At 39.8% G+C, this 24,842-nt stretch overlaps 1 protein-coding gene across 1 annotated transcript; it reads left to right on the plus strand.

Moving 5' to 3' along the window:
* Positions 1–7,210: 7,210 nt before the first annotated feature.
* On the plus strand, positions 7,211–24,127 carry LOC134386943 (zinc finger protein-like). The gene is given in 7 exon segments (XM_063109088.1): positions 7,211–7,363; positions 7,942–8,012; positions 10,231–10,311; positions 17,272–17,398; positions 17,683–17,775; positions 21,185–22,131; positions 22,133–24,127. Coding segments are annotated over 5 exon segments (1,818 nt in total). The 5' UTR covers positions 7,211–7,363; positions 7,942–8,012; positions 10,231–10,296; the 3' UTR covers positions 22,769–24,127.
* Positions 24,128–24,842: the final 715 nt, after the last annotated feature.

A 24,842-nucleotide genomic window follows, 5' to 3' on the forward strand; every position in this document is an offset into this window, starting at 1 on the left:
ATATTTGAAGGAAAAAAACAATAAAAAACAATACAACAGTAAAAAATAATACAAATAAAAATACAGTATAACAATTTACATAGTATTTACATTGTATTAGGTATTATAAGTAGAGATAATTTAAAGTGTATGAGAGGATATGTGTAGGTTATATGCAAATATAGTGATGGGCCACTTAATGAGGGGGTATGTTTTGAGATATGCATTGTTAGGTGATTTCATCATTGTACAAACATTATAGAGCATGCTTACACAAACTTAGATGATATAACCTACCACACGCTGAGGCTATCTGATATAGCCTATTGCTCCAGCCACCATTGTATATGTGGTCTGTCGTTGACCAAAATGTCATTATGTGGCACATTACTGTACTAGAATATTTTATATAAGGGACTTGAGCATCATGGATTTTGATATCCACAGGGGGTCCTGGAAACAATCCCCCATGGATATTGAAAGACTGTACTTTAGTGGTTTTTAGTATATTACTAAAAGTGTATATCCATCAGTATTGTCTAATTCCAGGACTTTTCATCAGCCCAGAATGAAGCTTCCTGCACATTGGCAGTCACTACCAATCCCCATCTTCACTCTACTAGCTCCTGGCAACTGCTAATCTACATTCTGTCTATATGCATTTGCATATTTTGGACAATTCATACAAATAGAATCATACAACACACAGCCTCTTCTGTTTTGTTTCACTTAGCATAATGTTTCAAAATTCCTCATATAACATGAGTCAGTATTTTATTCCTTTATTGCTGAATAATATTGTATCATATAGATATGCCACATTTTGTCTGTCCATTCGTCAGCTGATAGATGTTTGAATTGTTTCCTTTTTCACTGTTATGACTTTTTGGCTATTATAAACAACACTTCTGTGAACATTCTTTTATACCTTTGTGTGAACATATGCATTTGGCTCTCTTGATTATATACCTAGGAGTGGAATTAGGTTGTAAGTCCATTCTTTTTTGGAGGTTTGTTTTGCCGATGTCAATCTCATTGATATGTTCATGTCATAAGATTCAGCAGTCTCCACTCTGTGAATGGAAACACTAAGACTGGGACTCAAAAGCAAATAAGGATGTTCACTGCAGCACACATTGCAAGACAATGAATGATTAACGGGATGAGATTGAAAATAAAGAGCAATACTGCCTTTATATCAAGGAAAGGAGATCCCTGATCTGGAGCCTGTGCAGCTTGGTTCTGGGCCTCACACTTTGAATTTCCATCTTCAAGTCCTTCTCTGGTCCATGGAACTGGTTATGACTGGCAGTGCTGTCCAGGTGGGATTCCCTGAGCCGAGACCTGGTCCTCTGTGTATTCCATCCTGTTTTTCCATCTGGAGTAGTCTCCGACTTCTATCTCATGTCTACCAAATGCCCCAAGAAATTTCAGGACTGATGCTATGGATTGGTCACAAGATCCACAGCTAGCAGGAGAAGCATGTATTATCCCTTTAAGGATACCCACAGTTAAGCAAACTGGAGGTATGGCAACAGTCTTCCACAATGCTGCCATTACTTCAGACACCAGCCACATGCTGGGGATCCCCAGGGCCACTCTCATTTCAGACTAGCTAGCTACAAATTTGGAGATCCCCAGGGACTCCTTCAATTTTGATAATTCACTAGAGCTCAGGAAAGCATATACTTATGATTGCAGTTTTATTACAGCAAAAGGATATGACTGAGAATCAGCCAAAAGGAGAGACGTATAAGGCAAAGACTGGGAGGGTTCCAAATATGATGCTTCTGCCTTCATCCTCAGGGATATGCTACTATCCCAAAATCAACGTGGGCAGTACTCAAAGAGTATTGCCAGTCCATAGTTTTATTGGGGTCTCATCATATAGGCATGATTGAATCATTGCTTATGTGGCTAAACTCAATCTCCAGCCTTCTTTCCCTCCTCAGAGGTCAAGCTGATATCAGGTGGTTGAACGTCTCAAACCTCTAATCACATGATTGGTCTTTCTGGCATGGCCAGCCCCTACCTTGAGATGATTGGCCTAAAAAACTGTTAGGGCCCCTACCCTGAGTCATCTTTTTAGCATAAACTATTAGGCGTCCACATGCATCACTTTGTTAGCATAAACTTTTGGGTGTGGAGTGAGGTGACCATAATGGATAACAAAGACACTCCTATCACTCAGGAAATTCCAAAGATTTAGAGGTTACTTCACCAGAACTGGGGACAAAGGCAAGGCTTTAGTATACAAAGAGTTTGACCCAGAAGTTTCAAACACTTAGTCAGCTTCATTGGTTCCATTGGTTGGAACTTAATTACATAGCCATATATTCCTGTAAGTGAATTTGGAGAGTGCAGACTTTAGTGTGATGGCCTTATGCTGCTTTAGCTAAACCTTGAGGATTCTATCACTAAAGGAAAAATGCCCCCATTTTTTAATCATGCCCCTATTGTTATGCAATATCTTTGTTTTCTGTAAATATGTCTTACCTATAAGTGATTTTATTATTTGGGATAAACTTCCAGATAACTCTCAGTTTCAAAGAAAATAGCTACCATTACAGAAGGTTTATCTTTGAAATTTTCAAACTGAATCTCTCTCTCTCTCTGTCTGTCTCTTTCTCTATCTCTATCATACATGCACACACACATCACACACGTACCCCTTCTGTCTTCAGTTGCTGATTTATTCACTTGGGCCAGAAACATTTTAGAATGAGGAGTCCTAAAGCTACTATTTTGGCAGATCCTCCATTGAAGAACAATATTTTTATTGTTTTAAACTTTTTACCTCAGGGAAGAGAAAATTTCCAGAAAACTCTCAGTTTGCAATATAGCCTTTCACTTTCTTAGCAGAGCCAGCCCATTTACCTCATGCAAGTCAGCATCAGGTTACTGCTCCATCTAAATTCATTTCCTCATGTCAGAGACAGAAGATCCTTAGTGAAAGTCTCAGGAGATACAAAGCTGTTTGTTACATATATGCCTGGCCTCCATCAATTAAGAATATTGTACAAATTTTCTGGCCTTTATTTCCTACTAAGAAAGGTTTAAATTGTTGGGGAAGCTATTGAGTCTTAATAAACAATTACTTTTTTTCTCTTTTAAATAGACTTTATTTTTTTAGAGCAGGTTTAGGTTTACAGCAAAATTAAACAGAAAGTACAGACAGTTCCCATATACTCCCTTTCTGTCATGTGTACAAACACCCCCACTATCAATATCCCTCCCCCCATTGGTACATTTGTTGAGAAAACAATTGTATTTTCAACTAGAAAATTAAGTTCCACTTGGAAAAATAAAACTTTAGGTACATTTCTCTTCTGTTCAAATAACAGGGAAGAATGGTTTCATCTATATTTTGAGTATATAAACACAGAAATAAGTTATCATTTTAAATATGGTATTTATATCCCTTTTGTTGTTCCACCTGTGGTCGTGTATTTTTCTAATTTTTTCTAGGTATACAGTTCCCCAGGTGAATATTACATAATAGGTCTTCATTAAAATAAATTGAAAATTCTCTAAAAACTGGCTTATTGTTTAATGACTAAATTTGTATGAAATATTGCCACCATCTTTGTGTGCTTGAGAACAGGTACATTTTCAAGGCAATGAGACAATTTCTATTACCAACTATATTCTTTTCACTCAAGAATGTCCCCTTTCATTTTCTGCTTGAAAAAATCTTAACATCCTATAATAATCCAAATGTTAACATAGAAGAATAAATTGAAACTTTTCTAGATTTTTTTGTAGGGCTCTCCAAAACAGATATGCAGTTTGTGAAAATCAGCCCTGATTTAGAGGCATAGTAATAGGATTATGTAGAACCTATTTAATGCATGCCTGCTGTAGCAAAGAAGGAAAAATGTGGGAGCACATAGGCTTGACAAAGAACAGGGAGCGCACAAAAGGCAAAAGTCCTAAATGCACTTATGCAGCACCTAGGTGCTGAAACAGCAAATAGTTTCTGCTAGATTAGATAAGAACATGAAAGTCATTCCTTATCCATCTTTACTCCCTTTCCTTTGTTTCTCAAGATGTTTTCCAGAGATTGCCCCATAGCCAATTTCTTTTTGTTTCTTTGATAAATGATTGATTAAGTTGTTTTTTCTTTTGTATTTCCTTATCTTTACAATAAAAGCTGAAACAAAGACTGACTTGGGGCTGCACCTTGTTTCTCCCTTCTTATGGGAGTTGTCTCAGTGCAGTCCCTTCAAGCTTCTCATTGCTTTTAAAATTTTGGCTCTCAGTAATCTTTGCATCTCCATCACACAGTGAGAAATGACAGAGAAAGTCTTTCAATCATACTTATGGGCAAGAAGAGGATGTTTCTTCTGTAAAATCTTTTTGGCATGTCTTTTGTTGCATCATAGGTGCCTAATTCCCACATTTTAGCACATACATTATTCTTGTTATGTTTCCTAATGGGTCTCAGTAATATTTAGTTTGGGGAAGCCTAGTGATCACCTTTTTGATTCCACCTTCATGAAAACCTAGAACATGAAAGTAAAGACAAGCTGACCCTTCTGCTGATTGCATAAGGCCTCACATCTTACGGAATGAGAGTTCTCACAAAGAATTCCCTTGTCCTTGTCTCTGATTTTTTTTTCTTCTCAGGGGGCAGGTATCAAAATAAGATGGAAAAAATGAGATTGTGATGCTTCAAGGAGGGCTAACATATCCTGCACCTGAAAAGCTTTCTTGCTGGCCAGTCTAGGAACAAGTTGCAAGCACATGAAATAGGATAAGATTGTAGTAAATCTTGAAGGAGTTAGCTACAGGTTCTTAAAACAAGGGATTCTGCTGTCAGAGGAGTACGGGAGTACTTTGTTCAGGTTTCTGAAGATGGTATCTATGTTACAAATCTACAAGGAGATAGGTCCAATAATAATGAAAATCAAGAGTTTCCAAAGAGAAGAACCCAAGATTCATGTAGGACACCTATATAAGTGAATCACAACATTATTGGAGTAGAGATCAGCAAATTTTCATGAAAAATGACTTTTATAAGTGTAATAAATATAATAAGTATCTTTTCAGTTCTATCAGTCCTTCATTTATTGATTTACCAGCACCATCAAATATTTCAGCATGATAAAATTTTGGCTCACTGTTAATCATCTTGCTTTGTCTTACAAATCATTATGAAACTTTTCCTAGCTATTTACTATACATCAGACACAATAACTGCAATTACATACAACTCCTGTTACATACATCTGTCAATATGTAAGCTATAGCTGAATCATCTGATATTTACATACTAATTTTCATACTTGATACTTGCATCCATATTCTTTCTTTGTTTATTCACATAGACCAGGGCCTATACTACAGATCATACACCTTCCTAGAAACCTGAAACACTGGAATTATTTTATTGTTCACAGTCATAGTTACTGCATTCACAGGCTATGTCTTACCGTGAGGACAAATATTGTTCCGAGAAGCAAAAGGAATCATAAACTTACTATCAGCCATTCCATGTATTGGTACTAACTTAGTAGAATGGATCTGAGGAGGCTTTTCATTTGACAAAGCTACCCTTACATGTTTCTTCACTTTCCACTTTATTTTGCTATTCTTAATTTCAGCCCAAGTTATTGTCCATCTCTGATTCCTGCACAAGACAGGATATAATAACCCATCAGTGAAATTCTATTTCACCCCTACTATATAATTAAAGACATCACAGGGTTTCTTTTCTCAGTGTTACTTGTACTTACTTTGTCTTATTCTCCCATAACCTTTTAGGAGACCCAGACAATTATACTCCAGGAAACCCTCTTAATACACCACCCTATATTAAATCAGAATGATATTTCCTATTTGTTTATGCAATTTTATGATCTATTCCTAGTAAACTGGGAGGTGTCCTAACCCTTGCTCTTTCTTAGTCCAGGCAATCATTCCAGTACTTCTACTACCCAAGCAAGGAAGCATAATAGCCCAGCCACTATGCCAATGCTTATTCTGAATTTTAGTATCTGACCTTCTCACACTCCCATAAATTGGATGCTAACCAGTAGAACACCCTTTTATTATTGGACAAGCAGCATCAATCTTATATTTTTTCCTTACTCTTGTATTTATACCACTTGCACACTTAATCGAGAATAAGCTTCTTAAATGAAGAGTTCTCGTAGTATAAATTACTTTGGTTTTGCAAACCAAAAGTGGAGAAAAATCTCTCCCCAGGGCAATCAAGGAAGAAACCGTTCACCTCACTATCAGCACCCAAAGCTGAAATTCTACATAAACTGTTCTCTGATTCTACTACTAGGAAACCAATAAATTATTAAGTACTCTGTCAGTATCAAAAGAATAAAAAAATACAACTACCCTATGTACATTGTGCATTATGTGCCTCTCCCCATTAATAATGTACTGGTACTATATAAGCTTCATCATACATAGTATTTATACCAGGGTACTTCAAAAAGTTCACGGAAAAATTTGTATTAACTTTTAATTCTATTTTTGCACGAACTTTTAAAAGTACCCTCATATGTTTTGTCATACGTTAAATTCTATACCCCATGCGTACAAGCATGTACAATAAGCCAACTGAAATAGGAAAAGATGTTCTGTTACATTTACAATACAGGAATAAATTAAAACTATATTTAAATGCCATTCTACCTTTTTTTTTTTTTTTTTTTTGGTCATACTTTAATCGCTCAGTTTTAGCCTCATATCGTGAGATTATACTAAACATGATCATCTTTTCAGTCGTCTTTTGAATCCCTACACAGTCATTACTGGTTAATTACTTGAAGGTTATATCTCCTCACTTGCCTCCTTTCCAACAATACAGCTATCATAATTAGGGGCACTTAGACTTCAGGAAGTCGGGTCCACGGAATATTTCGCTCAAGGACTCACGGAAAGATAAGGACAACTTATTACCCCCCGGGAGCTCGGGACGCTGGGATTCGCTCTTCTAGGGCATTGAGGCGACTATAGTCAAGACACTCCGCATAGTCCCAACACTTCCCTCTAGAAGGTGAGACTACGGACGTTTCTCTCCCCTCGGCATTCTGGGAAGTGCGGTCCAGACGTTCTGTGGAGTCGCGGGCACTTCCGCTCGGCCGGTGGATCGAGGGACTTCTGGGAAGTGCGGTCCAGACGTTCTGTGGAGTGGCGGGCACTTCCGCTCGGCCGGTGGATCGAGGGACTTCTGGGAAGTGCGGTCCAGACGTTGTGTGGAGTCGCGGGCACTTCCGCGTCCAGAGTGTGACCGTTGTTTGTGTGGTGGTTTGGCTCAGTTCCGCGTCTCGCGGGCCCATCTGAATTTCCTGGACCTAGGCGTGCGAGCCTCAACGGCCCCGCGCTCGATTTACAGGCGAAGAAGCCTCGGCGGAGAGCGGAGGTTTGCGACCCCCACGGCGGAGTCTTCTTGTCTCTGGGGCTGTGGTCGCGTCGCCGGATTTGGGATGGGCTCCAGTCGCGTTTGGCCTGGTTTGAGGGTGTCCGGGGCTTTCAACTCGCTCAGTCCGCGTCCCTCCACCCCACGCGCGCGGCCACTTTCTCGCGGTTTAACGTTTGGGAGTTAATCTCCCGTGGCTTCTCGTTGCTGTTCGTTAAAAGGGAGCTGTTAAGACCATCCTAATAGCATCCTGATAGAATTGTTTGGGGACTTGAAGGAGGTAGCACAAATGAAAGCCGTAAAACAGTTCCTGTCACGTGGTGAATGGTGATCTTATGTTACTGTTAATTTGCCACGAAGCGGTCAGGTCCCCGGGTTGGGGTCAGAGCGCCCTGGCTCTTCTCTCCGACGCCTGCAGGACTCTGGATGATCCCCGACGCCTTCTGACCTCCTTTTTGGGAAGGGGAGGGTTCTTTCCACCTTGCAGGGAGGGAGGGGAGCATTTAACTATTTTTTTCAGGACCTTTTATCGAGGACGGCGGCACGATCGGGGTATTTCACAGCATTCTTTCTTTCTCCAGCCCGACTTCTCAAAGAGGACTGCACGGAGGTAGAGAGATTGACTCCTTGGCTACTGACAGCTAAGCTCCACGTGAGTTAGACTTGGCATTTTTCTGAGAATATGTAGGATGTGTACTCTGGCATGAGAATTAAAAATAATTAAGGCTTAGTTGCTAACTTCAATTCTAAGGGCTTTATACAAATAAATACGTTTATGCCACACCATGGCTCTATGGAGAGGTATTGCGTTTTTCCTGTTTTAAGAATGAGAAGATTGAGACACGAGGAGTATAAGTTATTTGCCCGTAGTCACCCAACTAGTAAGAGGCGGAGCTGGGTGGGAACGTAGACAGGCTGGTCCTGGAGGCTGACTTCATAACCTTTTGAATACATTCTCACTGAGCTATTGGGACTACCTGGAATCAGGTGGGAAAAGTTAGGACTTGATGGTACCTTGAGAGCAAGGTTCATCGGCTTGTACTTTTCTGAGTTTTTTAAAACTTTGTCAGCTATTTTGTTTCATCTGTTACGAATATTTCGTATTCTTACAGAACCATGTTATTGTGGAACATTCAGAAATTACAGAAATATGACTAGAAAAAAATTTATCCGTGAATCCAGGCTGTAAGGATAGTAGCTGTTACACTTGTGTTTTTAAAGTGGTTCTTAGGGTATGTTTTTACATTTATTAATTTATAAATGTTTTACAAAATTATATCATACTCTTTTTAAAAGTTTTTCCCTTTTTCTCTTTTACTGATTGACTGATTGTTTTTTGGCGGCTGGCAGGTAAGGGGCTCCAAACCCTTGACCATCTCTCTTAAGCTGGTGTTACAAGGCACTCTCTAACCAGCTGAGCTTAACGGGCCAGCCCCCCTTTTTCTGTTTCAATTGTGGAAATTTCCAAACACTGCCAAGAGAGAATAAACTAGTGAACTGCCATATTACGTCATGCTCATCCTTACTTGTCTCATTATTATTCCCATGACTGTTTTCTGGTATTAAAATTTTTTTATTTTCATATAATTTCAAACCTATAGAAAATTGGCAAAAGAATTTTTGTGTACTTTTTACCTAAATTTACTAATTGTTTACATTTTACTTATTTGCTGTGTTGATGCCCATCAGCCAAATACCACCAGGAACATACCTGTAACCTGAGCGAGCTTATTTTAGCTTTCTGCAACAAGGAAGCCCACATACCAGAATAATCATGGGGTGTCTTGGTAAGAGGCGTTTAGGAAGGGCTGGTGATTGAATTTCACATTACATGCTAGATAATATTAGATATTATGCTAGGTAATATTGTTATCTATTAAATATTAGATACCTATTAAAAAACTGCCAAGAGTAGTTAATCCTGTTACCTATTAGAAAATTGTTATCTAATCTACAGTCCCATATTTAAATTTATTGTGTTTTTTATTCCTTATAACTGTTTTCCACCCAGTTCAAGGTCCAGTTTTATCCACTACGTTTAGTTGTGATATTTCTATATAGTCTTTAATCTGGAAAGACTCCACGGTCTTTGTCTTTTTTGTTCTTTATGTTTTTGAAGAGTATAAGCAAGTTATTTTAGAAAAAGATGTTCATTTCGGATGTGTCCAATATATTTCACATTTAGGTTTAGATTATTTATTGTTGGCAGGGATACCATAGAAGTGACGAGGTACTCTTTTCATTGCAACATATCAGGGGCCAAATCATGTTGGTTTGTCCTTTTATTGGTGATCTCAACTTTGTTCAGTTGGCTAAAGTGATGTTTGTCAGATTTCTCCACCATAAAGTTACTTTTTTTTTTTTGAGATAATAAAGTTTCTTATGGGGAGATACATTATTTGTGGGGGGAGATACATTATTTGTGGACATTCTGTGAGAGTACTTCAAAAGCTCATGGAAAGATTCGTATTACCTTTTAATTTTTTAACCTGTTTTCCCCCATATCCACAACAACCACTAACCTACTTTCTCTCTCTGTTCATTTGCCTATTGTGGACATTTTATAGAAATGGAATTATTGAATGTGTCATCCTGTGTGACTGTCCTCTTTCACTTAGCATAATGTTTTCAAGGTTCATCCATGCTGTAGCATGTGTCAGTATCTCATTCCTTTTAATTTTCAAGTAACATTCCATTGTATGGAATTGTCTATCAGTTTACCTGTAGGAGGGTATTTTAGTTGTTACCAGTTTGGGGATATTATCAATAATGCTGCTGTGAACATTCATGTGCTAATTCACTATGTTGGTGAGTGACATCCCTGGCCCCCCTTTCATGGATATTTTTCTACCTTTCATGGCACTTTCCAGGTATGGTTCTGCCTTCCCAGCATCTACATAAATCAGGACTCTGCACATTCTCAGCATAGGAGGAAAATGACCACGTTCAAGGTGAGTAGGGCTTGCCTTTCTCACTGTTAGTATTCCATCTCACTACAAATGTCATGTTTTTCTCTTTCTTGGGAAGACTGAAGGAGAACAACTGGCATTTTGTTTTATGTGCCAGGGGCTTCCTTTGTCCCTTTTGAGTTGACTTTGCATTTGTATTTAGTTCTTTTCTTATATCATTATTTATTTTATAGAGTAGAAAAAATAATAGGAATGGATAATTCTCCCATTTTATTACTTGCCTTCTCATAAATTAGCTGTTTTTATCTTCTCAGATTCTTTCTCATGTACGTTCATAACTGTATATGTACTGGGAATATACATCTAATTTTAAATTGTGCCCTTTCTATGTAATATTATATAATGTTCATTTTTTATGGTTGCATCATATTCCCATTGATTTATTATACCTTTTTATTTTTAACTTTCTCACACTCATAGACATTAAAGTGGTTGAAGAGTTTTACTGTTTTAAGCAACACGGTGGTGACAGCTTTCCTACGTATAACCTTTTCCCCCCAAATTAATTCTGAAAACAATATGCCAATTTTTTGTCTTCAGTGTACTAGGAGCTCAATTGTAAAAAAGTGTTTTGACATGTGCCACGTGGGCTGTTTTGTAAATAGAATATCCAAATACAGCACAGTACAACAGGCTGTAACTATTGCTTTACACCAATACAGGTAGTTTTTTTTTTTGCAGGTTTTCACACAGGAAGAGCTAGATTCTGTTTTTCCCATGTCTGCCATCCCTAGTATATAACAAGGGTTCTTTAGAAAGTTCATGGAAGGCTGGCCCATGGCTCACTTGGGAGAGTGTGGTGCTGATAACACTAAGTCAAGGGTTAAGATCCCCTTACTGGTCATCTTTTTAAAAAAAAAAAAAAAAAAGTTCATGGAAAGATTCATATTATCTTGTTGTTGTTGTTGTGTTATCTTTTAATTCTATTTTTCCATGAACTTTTTGAAGTACTCATATTTTATTTACTGGTCTTTTCTTATTCCTTTATGTGATAAGCTGTTTGAACAAAGTAACCAAAATAGTAGGTAACCTTCTTTTAAAATGTCCAGTGATATGAGAAGATTTGCCAGTGACTTGTGTTCTGCTACTGCATTTAACCCTCAGAGCAGTTGAATGAGGCACGTCTTGGTCTCATCTTCACCTTAAGCATGTGAAATATGACAAACCTGCTCAGGTTCACACAGGAAACCAAGGGTCAGGAATGTTACCCATTCTGCTCAAGTGAAAGAGAGACAAAAAGAAAGAAAGAATTCTCCATTGAGAGGCCCGTGCTGGGTGACCTCTTGTCTTTTTGATGTGGCACTTCCTTGGGTGCACTCAGAGCTCCAGACATACAAAGATGACAGTTGCCATAGTCTTTATAGAAAATATTTAAATTCCTCTATTGCAAAAGATACCTTACACAATTTACCAGAAAAAATAATTACCTGGGGTGCAAATATTTAACCACAGGAATACCTAAGGAAGGCAAAATCCATAATAAGAAGTTTATGCACAGAATAAAGAAAAAAATCAAAACTAATAGGAGCAAAGACACTGATAGGCAAGTTTAAAAGTAGAACTAGAGATGGCCAATAAAAACTTGAAAAGGTGATGGCATTCATTTATAATCAAATAAATGAGAATGGAAAAATGAATTGTTCTTCCTAATCAGATTACCAAAACCATGGGAATATTTATAATCTGCTCTTAGCAGTCTTACGGGTAACCAGGGTACTTGTATTCTTTGGAAAGATTAGGGAGGTAGGTAAAAAAAATTGGGAAAAAAGTCTGCAATTATATGCTCACAATTTGAAATTTCTTATTTTTTGACATTTTAATTTTCATTTGAAATTATTTTAAACAATCAAGCAGGACGGTAAGACCTATATAATGTTCTTTATAGGACTGATAATAATAAAAAAATATGTAAAATTAAATATTCATTATTTAGAATAGCTAAAAATAGGTCATCAGTTTCCTGGAAAACTGTGTAGCCATGAAATGAGATGAAATAGATAATGCTAATGACGAGGTCCAAGGTCACATGGCTAGGAAGTGACAGACCCTTGGGAAATGTGCTGAGGCATCCTGACTCCAGATCATGATGCTAAATGCTGCAATTAATTTATATGGTTTGTGTCTTGACAGTATAGAAGACACATTATATTACATAGCTGTCCCATACAGGTTTCTGTAGAGCAGGTTCACTATGCACTATGTATGAGTGTGGTGAGACAGAACTCATGTGCAACAAGCTACATGAAGCAGATTTATTACTTATAGATAGACAGCAAGAGGCAAAAGAAACCTATGATCCATTATAAGCTGGTCTCCCAAGCCTCAAGAAAGTTGCCTGGAGTGGATGGAGTCTTGACTGCATGTGCTCCACTTACTCATAGCTGAGGCACCCTGAAAAGCAGCCTGCCCCAGGTTATATACCTCAGGAGCCCCATGACTCTCTGGGCAAAATTTTGAAGGACATCTTGCTTCCAGGAATGGAGGAACAAAGCTCAGGCTATACAGGGCAGGTCCTCTCTGTCTCAGAATATTGCATTCCCAGCATATTCTATAGCTGTTCTTGAGAATTATAAGCAAAAAAGAGAAGAGAACTGGGTCAGTCTAAGGCCACCCAGGGAACCATCCTGCAGTCAACCCCTCAACCCAGATATCCTCCTTAGCAAAGCTAGTCCATTTTATATGCTCATTCACTTCCTGGATCTGGAGATGGAGATTTATCTTGTCAGATTGATGAAACACTTTGACAGATACAGTCTCAGTCCAACATCATTAAGTTATAGCCAGAATACATTTCACTGGGCCCCAGAGGATTACTACCACAAGCATTGGGCCAGACCTGCCTGAAGTAGCAACCTAGCACAGGGTTCCCGTGATCAAGGTAAGAAGTTGCTAAAGATGTCAGAGAGGGATCGTTCAGGTGGCCTCACTGTCTGCAGCCACTGAATCTGCTTCTGGGTCTACTGTACTTGTTTTTACAATACCTGGAGTATTTATCCAGGTAAGGCAGGGCGTGTTAGCAATTACATACACATTCCCTCTACTAAAAGAAAGTCTGGAGCAATTCTTTCTTTAAGACAGCCTTTCCAAGGGAGTTGAGGGATGTTGCTGGGCTGCCAAGACAGCGGCAGTGGAGGAAACAATATCTACCATGGATAGGGAGAGGTTTCTTATCATTTTTTCATGAGAATTGACTCCTATGTGTGGTACCAGTATCTCATAGCGGACATAAACCCAGAGCCAGTTGTATCTCCTGGCAGGTCCGAGTAAGCCCAGTGTACAGCTTGAGGCTGCCGGCCCAATAATGTGTCTCATTCCCAGGGGTGATATCTAGGGGCGTCCTCAGCATTCCAGATGTTCAGGATCCCACAGTTCTCCAGCTTCCACACATGACATTGCCCATCCTGTATTTGGGTAACCCCCAGACCACTGCAGAGAAGGATGTAACCTTTGGATGCACACAGCCCCTCTTCCCTCATTTCATTGTTCAGTGACTCATTCATGGGTAGGGGCAGTGGCTTTTGCCAGCCAGGTCTCAATGTTGGCATTGTTACATATGCTCAGTTCCCCTCATATGTTCATGAGGCCCTTACACAGGGGACCGGCCCTAGGCCAGTCCTTGTTTTTGTCATCTTCAGTGGGACACTTCTTGTCCAAGTAGTCAAAGGAGTGTGGTGCATTAAAATGCCAGCCCATTATGGCTTTGTTAATTGTGGTTGTGACATTTTGCCACCCTATACCAGTTAAGATAACACAGGGCACCTCCAACTCTCTCCCATGTGGCAAGTGCCAGATCCTCACTTGGTAAGCCAGGGGTCAGGTTCTGTTGGTGTATGCTGTGGTGTTAGGAATGCTGGTGTAGTTTACCACTGTCGGGACAAGGGGGTCACTGTTGTCTGTGACAGATGTGGTCCAGGATGGCAGCTTGTCAGGTTACCCAAGGTGGCCACAGTCTGGGAGAGACTAATGGTGTCATGCTTCCAGGCTTCTGCTGACACATCCTCGTTGAAAAAACAGACTGACAGCTGTTGGATAGGGGTTAGGATGAGTTACTGTAGCAACCCAGTCAGTCTCTCTGTCCCTGTCCTGAGGCTACTACCTCTGTGGACATCCATTGCGCTTGTTGCTTGGCGCAGACCTTTCTGCCTCAGTTGTCCAGTCCAGGAAAGGAGGAAACATCCTGTACAAACAGACATGTCTGATAGTGTCGCCTACCCAAGTAGAAGGATTAGATGTCCCCCGAGACATTAGAAAGACCCTAGCATCCTGGTATTCTATGGTCCTTTCCCTCACCCCTGTGGGATTGCATGGAAGGAAGGTCCCTGGGGAAAGCATCACCTCCAGATTAGAGTTAGGGGGTTCTGTCTGGGGTACTGTGGTGGCCTGGCCTGCAGACCAATCCTTAGAATGTGCACTCTAAATAGGAAAAGGAAAAAGAATGGTTGGGAACATTCAGATTGGGCCTTCACTGGCCAGATGGTGGCCATAGCCAGTGGACCCTGTCTGCTTGCTGTTTCACAGCAGTCAATAAACTGTGCCATACTGTCAGGAGGCACATGTCTGAGTCTTGGGCTCTAGGAGAAGCCAAAGCATCCCCTATAGGTCACTTGGTCCCTTCTGTTCATGGATCCTGCTTGCTTCTTGGGGTCCTGGTTGGGCCTGATCTTGAATGTACCTTTTCCATTTGATAACTGAGCTCTGTTGAGCCTGCCCAACTTTACTGGTGTGGTTTGTAAGTGCCCAAGTGAGAACAGGCAGTTAGGGTCTGTGCCACATGTGACATTCTAGCTATAAGATGCTCAGTCCCCACCAGTGCCCGATAGCAAGCAAGGAGTTTTTATTCAAAAGAAGCATATCTGGTGGCTGCCTTAGGCAACATGTGTGTCCAAAATTTGAGTGGCTGGTGTACCTCTGTGGCAGTTCTGTTGCCACAGATTCCAATCTGCATGCATGGAGGTCTTAGACACCTGCAATTTCATCAGGTTAGCAGGCTATAAAAGTTTTAAGGCAGTGCCTACCAGTGTTGGGCCTCCTTTTTGTTAATGGGTGCCAACAGGGTTAAAAATTTTTGTTTGACTGTATCTGGGGTACTTTTTTTTGCTTCCCGCTTAAGTGGCCTTGGCATTTAGTCTTTTATAGTCCACTGTTAATCTCCATGCTCTGCAGATCTCTTTGACTAGCTAAACTGGGCTGTGACAGGGTGGATGTAACATTTTTATCTGTAGCAAGTAAGTCCTAATTTAACAAAGTAATATCTTGTTCTCCATTTAGTATGCAGCAGTGCTTTTGTTCAATAACCCAGTGAGATTTGGGTAGCTTAGGTGGCAGGCAGGAGTGGATATGCCCCACAGTAAAGGCTTGATTCTTTTTTTTTTTTTTTTTTTTTTTTTTTAAAGATGACCAGTAAGGGGATCTCAACCCTTGACTTGGTGTTGTCAGCACCACGCTCAGCCAGTGAGCCAACCAGCCATCCCTACATGGGATCCAAACACGTGGCCTTGGTGTTATCAGCACCGCACTCTCCCGAGTGAGCCACGGGCCGGCCCCATAAAGGCTTGATTCTTAGCTGTGAGGGGGCATACCTCCTCGGATGGTGGTAATAACCTGTGCCACAGCAGCCAAAATGGTGAGTCCTATAATGTACTCAGCAGGTAGGGACCATGGTCACTGGCACACGAAATGCCCCAAAGGGCCCCACCCCATAATCAGATAAGTACCATACTGTGGATCACCACATTTGTCCCTAAACCTCCAATGTCATCAGTTTAATTTTTTCCCTCAGGGCACCTACAAATATTGTGGAGAACCTGAGAAAATCTAAATACACCTCTTCTTCCCACTTATCTTGACAGGAGTATAGGGCTACTGGCCTCTGGTGGGAACCTGAAGACTTAACTCCATCCTTAATTATCACCCTTCCTTCTCCATAAAGCATCCAACTGCATGTCCAGCCCTTGTACCCCAAGGCTGATATCTCTGCCCTGGGCCGGGTACTGGGGGTGGGGGGTATTGCCCCTCTCCCTTCATCAAGCCATAGTTCTGTCATATCAGACGCTGCTTGCTGCACCAGTCCTGTGGAGCAGGTTCACTGGTTACCAATTTATTTGAGTCTGGTGGGGCAGAACACACTCAAAAGCAACAAATTATATGATGCAGATTGATTACTTATAGATAGGCAATGAGGGCAAAAGAAGCCTAGGATCCATTGTGAGCCGGTTGCCCAAGGCTCAGTAAAGCTACCTGGGATGGATGGAGTCTTAACTGCACTTCCGCCTGTTGTACCACAGCTGAGACACCCCAGAAGGCAGCCCAGCCTGGGTTATATACTTCAGGGTTCCCATAACTCAAGATGTCATATTCCCTAGGAAGGATGGGAACAAGGCCCAGGCTGTTTCAGGCAGTTCCCTGCTATCTCAGGATATTGCATTCCTAGCACATTCTGCAGTTATTCTTGAGAACTCTAATCAAGAAAGGGAGAGAACTGGGTTGATCAAGGCCACCCTGCCTGAAAAGTATCCTGCAGTTACCGTAAGCTTGTCAGTTTGGTTCTAATTTGAGAGAGGAGGACAATGGGTTTTATCAAAGATGGTTGGGACTAAATTGCTAAATGTTGCTGGAGCAACTGGCAGGATTCATTGAAACCTAAACATGTATAGTCTAGGATGTATCATTTAGAGTTCTAGAGGGTTATTTATAAGTAGACTGAATAAGTGCACAAAGTAAAAGTCCAGGACTTCTCATCATTGCACTTCTGATGATGCTCAGGAAAATGAGTTTGTCATTGTCAGGATACAGACAGAATAAGTGGGAAATCTATAAGTTGACCCAAGTGTCTCAAAATCTAGAACAGCTTCCCACCAAACCTCTTCACCTGCTCAGTGCTTGCTGCTTTCTCCCAGTTAATATAGATCATAAGACTGAGGTTGTGTTTGTTTGGTGTTATAGGAAACAGTGACATTCAAGGACGTGGCTGTGGTCTTCACTGAGGAGGAGCTTGGGCTGCTGGACTCTACCCAGAGGAAGCTATACCAAGATGTGATGCTGGAGAATTTCAGGAACCTGCTCTCAGTGGGTGAGGACAGGAACCCTCTGTAATGTCGGCACTAAGGAGTGGCTTTTGTGTCCTTAGGTGTTCAAGTTCGAGTATGCAGTGAGAACCTAAATTTCTAGTAAATTTTACCTAGGTGCTACCTGGAATGTGTTAGGTTTCAGCCTGTGAATTTGCACGTTAGTGGCTTTTGTGTCCTTGGGTGTTCAAATTCGAGTATGCAGTGGGAACCTAAATTTCTAGTAAATTTTACCTAGGTGGTACCTGGAATGTGTTAGGTTTCAGCCTGTGAATTTGCACGTTCACAGGACGTCAGCTGTTCAAACAAGATTCATTCCACATCATAAAGGAAGGAAAGTTTTGGATGATGAAGACAGCAACACAAAGAGAAGGGAATTTGGGTAAGAACCAAGCAAATGCGATTCCTTGCATGTGACTCTCCCAACCTATTTTACTTCTTTCCATGCCTATTTCTCTCGCCCTGGTCTGAACTGCGAGACCTCTTTCCTGGGTTATTACAACTGCCTTCCAGCCGGGTGCGCTGTTTCCTCCCTTCCCATCCTCCAGTCTGTCCTCCATGTAGCAGCCAAAGTGATCCTTAGGAAATGTAAGTCATTTTTCTGATCAGTACCCTTCGTGGATTCTTATTTTTCTTAAAGTTAAAACCACCCTAAGTGGCTTTTATGTCTGCTCCTTGTCCCCCACTCTCTCTGAATAAATCTCCTGTCTTCTCCGTCTTGCTTCATCTTTTCCACCCACATTTGCCCTTCCTGATGTTTCTCAGATCTGCCAAGGACACTGCATTTCCTGTTGATGGTAGCAAATTACCACAAACTTAGTATATAAAACAACAAGAATTTATTACTTTTCTGTTCTTTAGACCCGAAGTCTGACAAATCTCAGTGGGCAAAAATCAAGATGTCTGCAGTTCTTCATTCCTTTCTTGATGCTCTCTTGGGGAGAAACCTTCACTTTGTTTTACCAGTGTCTAGGAACTGTCCACATTCTTTGGCTCTTGTTTCCCATCCTCCCATCTTCAAAAGCACCATCTTTGCATCTCTGACCATTCTTTCATTGTCACTCTCTCTCTACCTCTCTTCTCATGCCTCCATTTTCCACCTCTCAGGACCCCTGTGATTGTATTGGTCACTCCCACATAATTTGGCATGGTCTTCCTATTTTCTGGACAGGTGATTAACAACCTTAATTGCATCTCCAACCTTAATTCCCCTTGCCATGTAACATATCACATTCATAGGCCCTGGGGATTGCATGAGGACATCTCTCAGGAACCATTATTCTGTCTACTATAGAAGCTTCTGCCTCAGAACCTTTACTTGCTATTCTCTCTGATTGGAAAACTGTTACACCTAAAAGCCTTCTGGCCCCTCCCTCACTTCAGTCATGTCTCTGCTTAGTTTTAATATCATGAGAGAGAGGCCTTCTCCAGCCACCCTATTAAAGATACCACCCTACCTTTATTCTTCTTGGTCTGCCTTATATTGTGTCTCATATATATTTATTTACCTATCACCTCTTCCCCTTGAATATAATCTGTAGGAGGAGGAATTTTAGCTGTTTTGTTTATGGCTAAGGATTTTATGAGTTATATGCCAGGAGATGGGGATGAAGGCCAAATATACATTTCACAATATCAGAGGGAAGGATGAGGATGAAAGTGTCATAAGTCCCACAGCTGAATGTTGCCTATATTTCTGATCTTTATTCAAAAATGTGGTGTAAGTTTCTTTATCTTTATTTTCTACAAATTTTATTGTTAAAAATGTTAAAGAGTATATTTCACACAATTTTCCCATTATTTCTGTGGTGACCCAGTACTGTATTTTGAATTGGTGAACTTTATAACTTGGAAGGAATTGGGAAACTGCCCTGTTAAAACATAAACATCCTGAAAGAGACCCTCCTCTTTTCTCAGAAACTTCTATTTATAAGTAACATTGTATTAAATATATCCATGTACCAATGTGTACCAGCAGTTCCACACTTGCTTATTAATATATTCCAAAATTCAACCATTGAAAGTTAACTTTTCATTTGAAAAATGTACTTAATTCAGGACTTGGTAATAACCTGGCCAAAGTTCTCAAATTTTATGAGCATGAGCCATACTAAGAAATACATCTTTCATCATAATAGAACAAACATTTTCCATGTGTATAGATGTTTATAAAGTACATTAGTGGGTATTTCATGTAATGACACTTTTCCAGCTTGTCATGATGCTCTGATAGTTTCTATTCTAGTCTTTTTTCCTAAATATTTGTTATAAGGTTTTAAATTTATTTCATCGCTCACTTATGGTCTTTGGTCTTCAATTTGAAAATGGTTTTAAAGGCCTATCTACATCCTAAATGTTCTACAGTTTGTTTTCAGTGAAACAGTCTAATAGCCTCAGGTGGAACCAACCAGGTCATAAACCCTCAGACAGTCTTTTCACCCAAGTGATTCTTCCTCCTTCTGATGTTCTCATCAGGAGCATCCTCCTTTGTGTATTCTTGTTAGGTATGGCTTTTCAGATTCCATCAAAACTGCAGTTGTTTCTCCCTTTTCTATTTCAGATAACTAAGTTATTTTCCATATCAACACAGAAAAATAAGATTACATATACATGAGCAAAATTCTTGTGCTGGAATGTGTTTATATTTACTAATATAAACACTACTAGGAGTTTGGTGTTTAGGATTGTGAAGAGTTTAACCAAACACAAAGTTTAAAGGAACAATTTACATAAGACTGCCCTCACTTCACACTAATTGCAAATTTAGGGGTTTCCCAAAATTACCTTCATTTTTAGTAATTCACTAGAAAGACTCTCAAAACTCACTGGATGTTTTTATACTTGGGGTTAATGGACTTTTACAGGGATAAGATGAACATTACAGGTAGCCAAGAGAAAAATCACATAAGACAGAGTCCAGAGAAATACCAGATGATGATTTTTCCATTGTATTCTCCCCATAGGCTCAGGACACATTACATTCCCAGGATTAAGGTATAACATTAGATGCAGAGTACTGACAATCAAGGAAGCTCACCTGAGCCCTGGTATCTAGAGTAATTATCGGGGTTCCATTACATAGCCGTTATTGGTTGATTTCCCATGTGGTTAATGTCCGTCTCCTGTTTAACTGGTTCCATGTGATGATCTAAAGCCCTACCTTAAATCACTTTGTTGGTCTTTCTGACATTGTGACACCCCCCACCCTCCAACCAAGGTGTGGCCAGCCACAACCCTATATCATATTGTCAGACTATCCAGAGTGACCCATGGCCTCTAAGCAAACAAAGACACTCTCCTCAGTCATGACATTCCAAGAGCCTACAGATTACATGTCAGATGCTAAGGACAACATCCAGACCTCTTTTTGAGGTAGGTTAATTTCTTTACTTCATAAGGATATAGAGCATAAACCCAAATATACAAAGTACTAATTATGTCATTGTTTTTCTTAAAGTTCCTTTTCATTCATATTTCATTGTGTACATAATTTATTGGTAACATAATTTACCATGCAAGATTTTAGACTGACTAGGAAATTCAGTAGAAATAGTTAAGAGGTTAACTGTATGTATCACATTAATTTTTTAAATTAAGTCTTTTATTTCTACCATCGAACTCACATATGAGACTTGGTGTGGTTCTTACTGGCTCTCATGCAAACCAGAGACAATGTTGCACAGTGGAAAACAAAGATGGAACATTGCTTGTTTTCATTAAAGTTTCGAAGTCTTGAAAACTCTGAACAGAGCTTTCCATGGTCCACATCTCTGAATTCTCTGTCCTGATAGGAGGCAAGATCCCAGCTGAGATGGAGACTATTCCAGAAGCAGGACCACACGAAGATTTGTCCTGCCAACAAATCTGGGAACAAATTGAAAGTGACCTAACCAGGTGTCAAGATTCCACGATAAATAGCTCTCAGTTCCCCAAACAAGGTGATTTGCCCTGCCAGATTGAGGCAGGACTATCAGTAATTCATACAGGACAGAAACCTTACCATGGTAATGGGTATGAACAGTCCTTCAGTGATGTCTCCAACTTTGATCTTCATCAACAGTTGCACTCAGGAGAGAAGGCACATATATGTGATGAGTGTGGAAAAAGCTTCTGTTATAGCTCAGCTCTAAATATCCATCAGAGAGTTCACATGGGAGAAAAATGCTATAAGTGCGATATGTGTGGTAAGGAATTCAGTCATGATTCACATCTGCAAGCCCATCAGAAAGTCCACACTGTAGAGAAACCGTTCAAATGTGAGCAGTGTGGGAAAGGCTTCAGTCGTAGATCAGCACTTAATGTTCATTGCAAATTACACACGGGAGAGAAACCTTACAATTGTGAGGAATGTGGGAGGGCCTTCATTCATGCTTTCCATCTTCAGGAACATCTGAGAATCCATACTGGTGAGAAACCATTCAAATGTGATATATGTGGTAAGAGCTTCCATGGTAGATCAAACTTTAATAGACATGCTACGGTACACACAGGAGAGAAACCATTCAGATGTGATATATGTGGTAAGAACTTTCGTCAGAGATCAGCACTTAACAGTCATTTCATGGTCCACACAGAAGAGAAACCACACAAATGTGAGGAGTGTGGAAAGGGTTTTATCTATAGACGAGATCTTTATAAACATCAGGTAGTCCACACGGGAGAGAAACCATATAATTGTAAAGAATGTGGTAAGAGATTCAGATGGTCCTCATGTCTTTTGAAACATCAGCGTGTCCACAGTGGAAAAAAAAACATTTAAATGTGAAGAGTGTGGGAGGAGATTTTATAGAAATTCACAATGTTATTCCTATCAGAGAGCCCACAGTGGGGAAAAGCCATACGCATGCTAGGAGTGTGGGAAGGGCTACAAAAGGAGGTTGTATCTTGACTTTCACCAGAGGATCCACATAGGAGAAAAACTCTATAATTGTAAGGAATGTGGGAAGAGCTTCATTCAGGCCCCATGTCTTTTGAAACATCAGAATCCACAGTGGAGAAAAACCAAGTGTGAAGAGTGTGGGAAGAGATTTACACAGAATTCAGAACTTCTTTCCCATCAGAGAGTTCACAATGGAGAAAAGCCATACAAAGGTAAGGACTGTGGGAAGGGCTTCAGCTGGGCCTCAACTCGTCTAACCCATCAGAGACTTCACAGCAGAGAAAGAAAGAAGAGCTTTGTACACAGTTCCTACTTTAAACAACAAAAAGCCCACATTGGAGAAAATCCATACAAATGTGAGTCTGTGGGAAGGGCTACAGCAAGAGCTTACATCTTGAACTGCATCCACATGGGAGAAACACCATGTAAGTGTGGGGAGTGTGGTATGTGCTTCAATCAGGTCTCACGTCTTCTACTTCATCAAAGAGAAACTTAGAAATACAGTGTGCATGGTAATATCTTCACTCAGCATTCTCAGCTACAGTCAGGTCATCTGAGTTCCACAGGGAAGAAACACTGAAAATGTGAGCTGTGATAAGCACTTCAGTTCGAGTTTCTGTCTTATTTATCACAGAATCCATGCTGATGATAAATTTTATTTGGTCTAGTAGGAGGGAAAACAGTTGTTTAAATAAAGTCAGTATTTTGGCCATAGCTCAGCGTATTGCAGTGGTTCAGAGACCACATGTTGGAGAACCCTTGTAAGTAGTGAAGTAAGGGTTTCATTCAGAAGCTTGACGATTATAATTATCACTCAGGAGACAGGACTTAGAAAGAATAAGGGTTTGTTCAGGCATTTACAAAACTCTCATGATACACATTCCAAAATTGCTGTGTACTAGATTGTATGCTCCATGAGGACAGGGTCTTTGTTTTCTGCTGAATTTCCATTGTCTTTTTTTTTTTTTTCAGCCGGCCAGTATAGGTCCTTGACCATGGTGTTACAACACAGTGCTCTAACCATCTACAACCTTAACATTCATTAGCACTTTATAGGTGTGTTCAGTGCTTGTTTGTTAAATGAATGAAAAGGAGAATATTTACAATATTTTAAAGTTGTATCCAGAAGAAGAAACCTGCAAAGAATGATTCAGGGGAACAATCATGAGTTGAAATTCAGAATACACTCCTGTACTACAATGCACAGCATTATTTTGAATATTATCATGTTACACTTGGCCCCTGGCTTCCCCCATCCTCTGTTCTGAAGTTGCGTTCTTATTATTTGTGGCTATGTCTAGTGTTTCATTGGTTGTGTACCCTATGAATTCAGCTATCTTTTGTAACTTTTATCACAGTACAGACTATAAAGTTTTAGTTAACTTTGCAGTAACAGACCACTGCATATTTCACCATCACATTTTTCCAACAGTGTTAAGGCAGGCTTTATAGTAACACTTTAAAAGTGTCAAATGTAGTTGTCATTGACAAAAGTTTTCTTATTCCTTCCTCAGTTGATCATGATTTGTGATTCTCTGCATTTTCATGCAATCTTTGATATGATCACCTTCTAATTGCTGTAGCATTTCTTTTATCAAACTTCTCAGGTAGAAGCCATGCCAGATTGGAAGGGCATCTTTTGTCAACCTCCTTACCCCACATTCTTCTCCTATCCCCCTGAAGTAAATACCAAGAGAAACTTATTGGTGATTAGTAATTTCATCAAATATATTTATTATTGGGGCCACACAAACATGCTGTTCTTTGTTGTTGTCAGTAAAAATATGTCTTTTGGTAGGCTGTATATGAAAATATGAGAATGTTTTGATCTCAAAATTATGGATTGGAAATTATGACTATGGATTAAAACACCAAAACATAGAAGACCACATTGATGTTGTCACTCCATTTTATAGTGGGAAGGATAAGTGTTCAACAATAGGAATTTGTGTGAATTTTATTTATTCTTATAAAAGCAGGAAGCCAATAAAATGATGGCAGAGACATGCAGTAAATAAATGTAGAAGAACATAATGTGGGCATTGTGCAATCAGATTGTAGCCTTCATAACATAATCAGATTAATATATATTTTTGTGTGCTTCTGGTCTTTTGAGTGTTTACATGCATAATTTAATGTGTGAAGGAATGTTCTTACTGACTTTCTCTGACAAATATTTGCTGGCATTTTCCCATTTTTTAATTTCATGTCTTATTTTTTAATTTCTTAGTGAACATCAGTTTTACCAAAGCAGTTAATTATTGCAGTAAAACTGAAAAATTACTAATGTAATAACTTACCAGTAAGGACTTCTGATAAGATTAATCTACATTATCATATAACACAAATTCAAAATTAAGGAATAGAACTATGGAAGTCAATTTTCTTTCTTTTTTTTTTTTTTTGTCTTCTTCGTGACCAGTACCCAGCCAGTGAGTGCACCGGCCATTCCTATATAGGATCCGAACCCGCGGCGGGAGCGTCGCCACGCTCCCAGCGCCGCACTCTCCCGAGTGCGCCACGGGCTCGGCCCGGAAGTCAATTTTCAAAACAAAAAATTCTCTCTTTGT

This window comes from Cynocephalus volans, chromosome 10 (genome assembly GCF_027409185.1).
Source record: "Cynocephalus volans isolate mCynVol1 chromosome 10, mCynVol1.pri, whole genome shotgun sequence".
Lineage (NCBI taxonomy): Eukaryota > Metazoa > Chordata > Mammalia > Dermoptera > Cynocephalidae > Cynocephalus > Cynocephalus volans.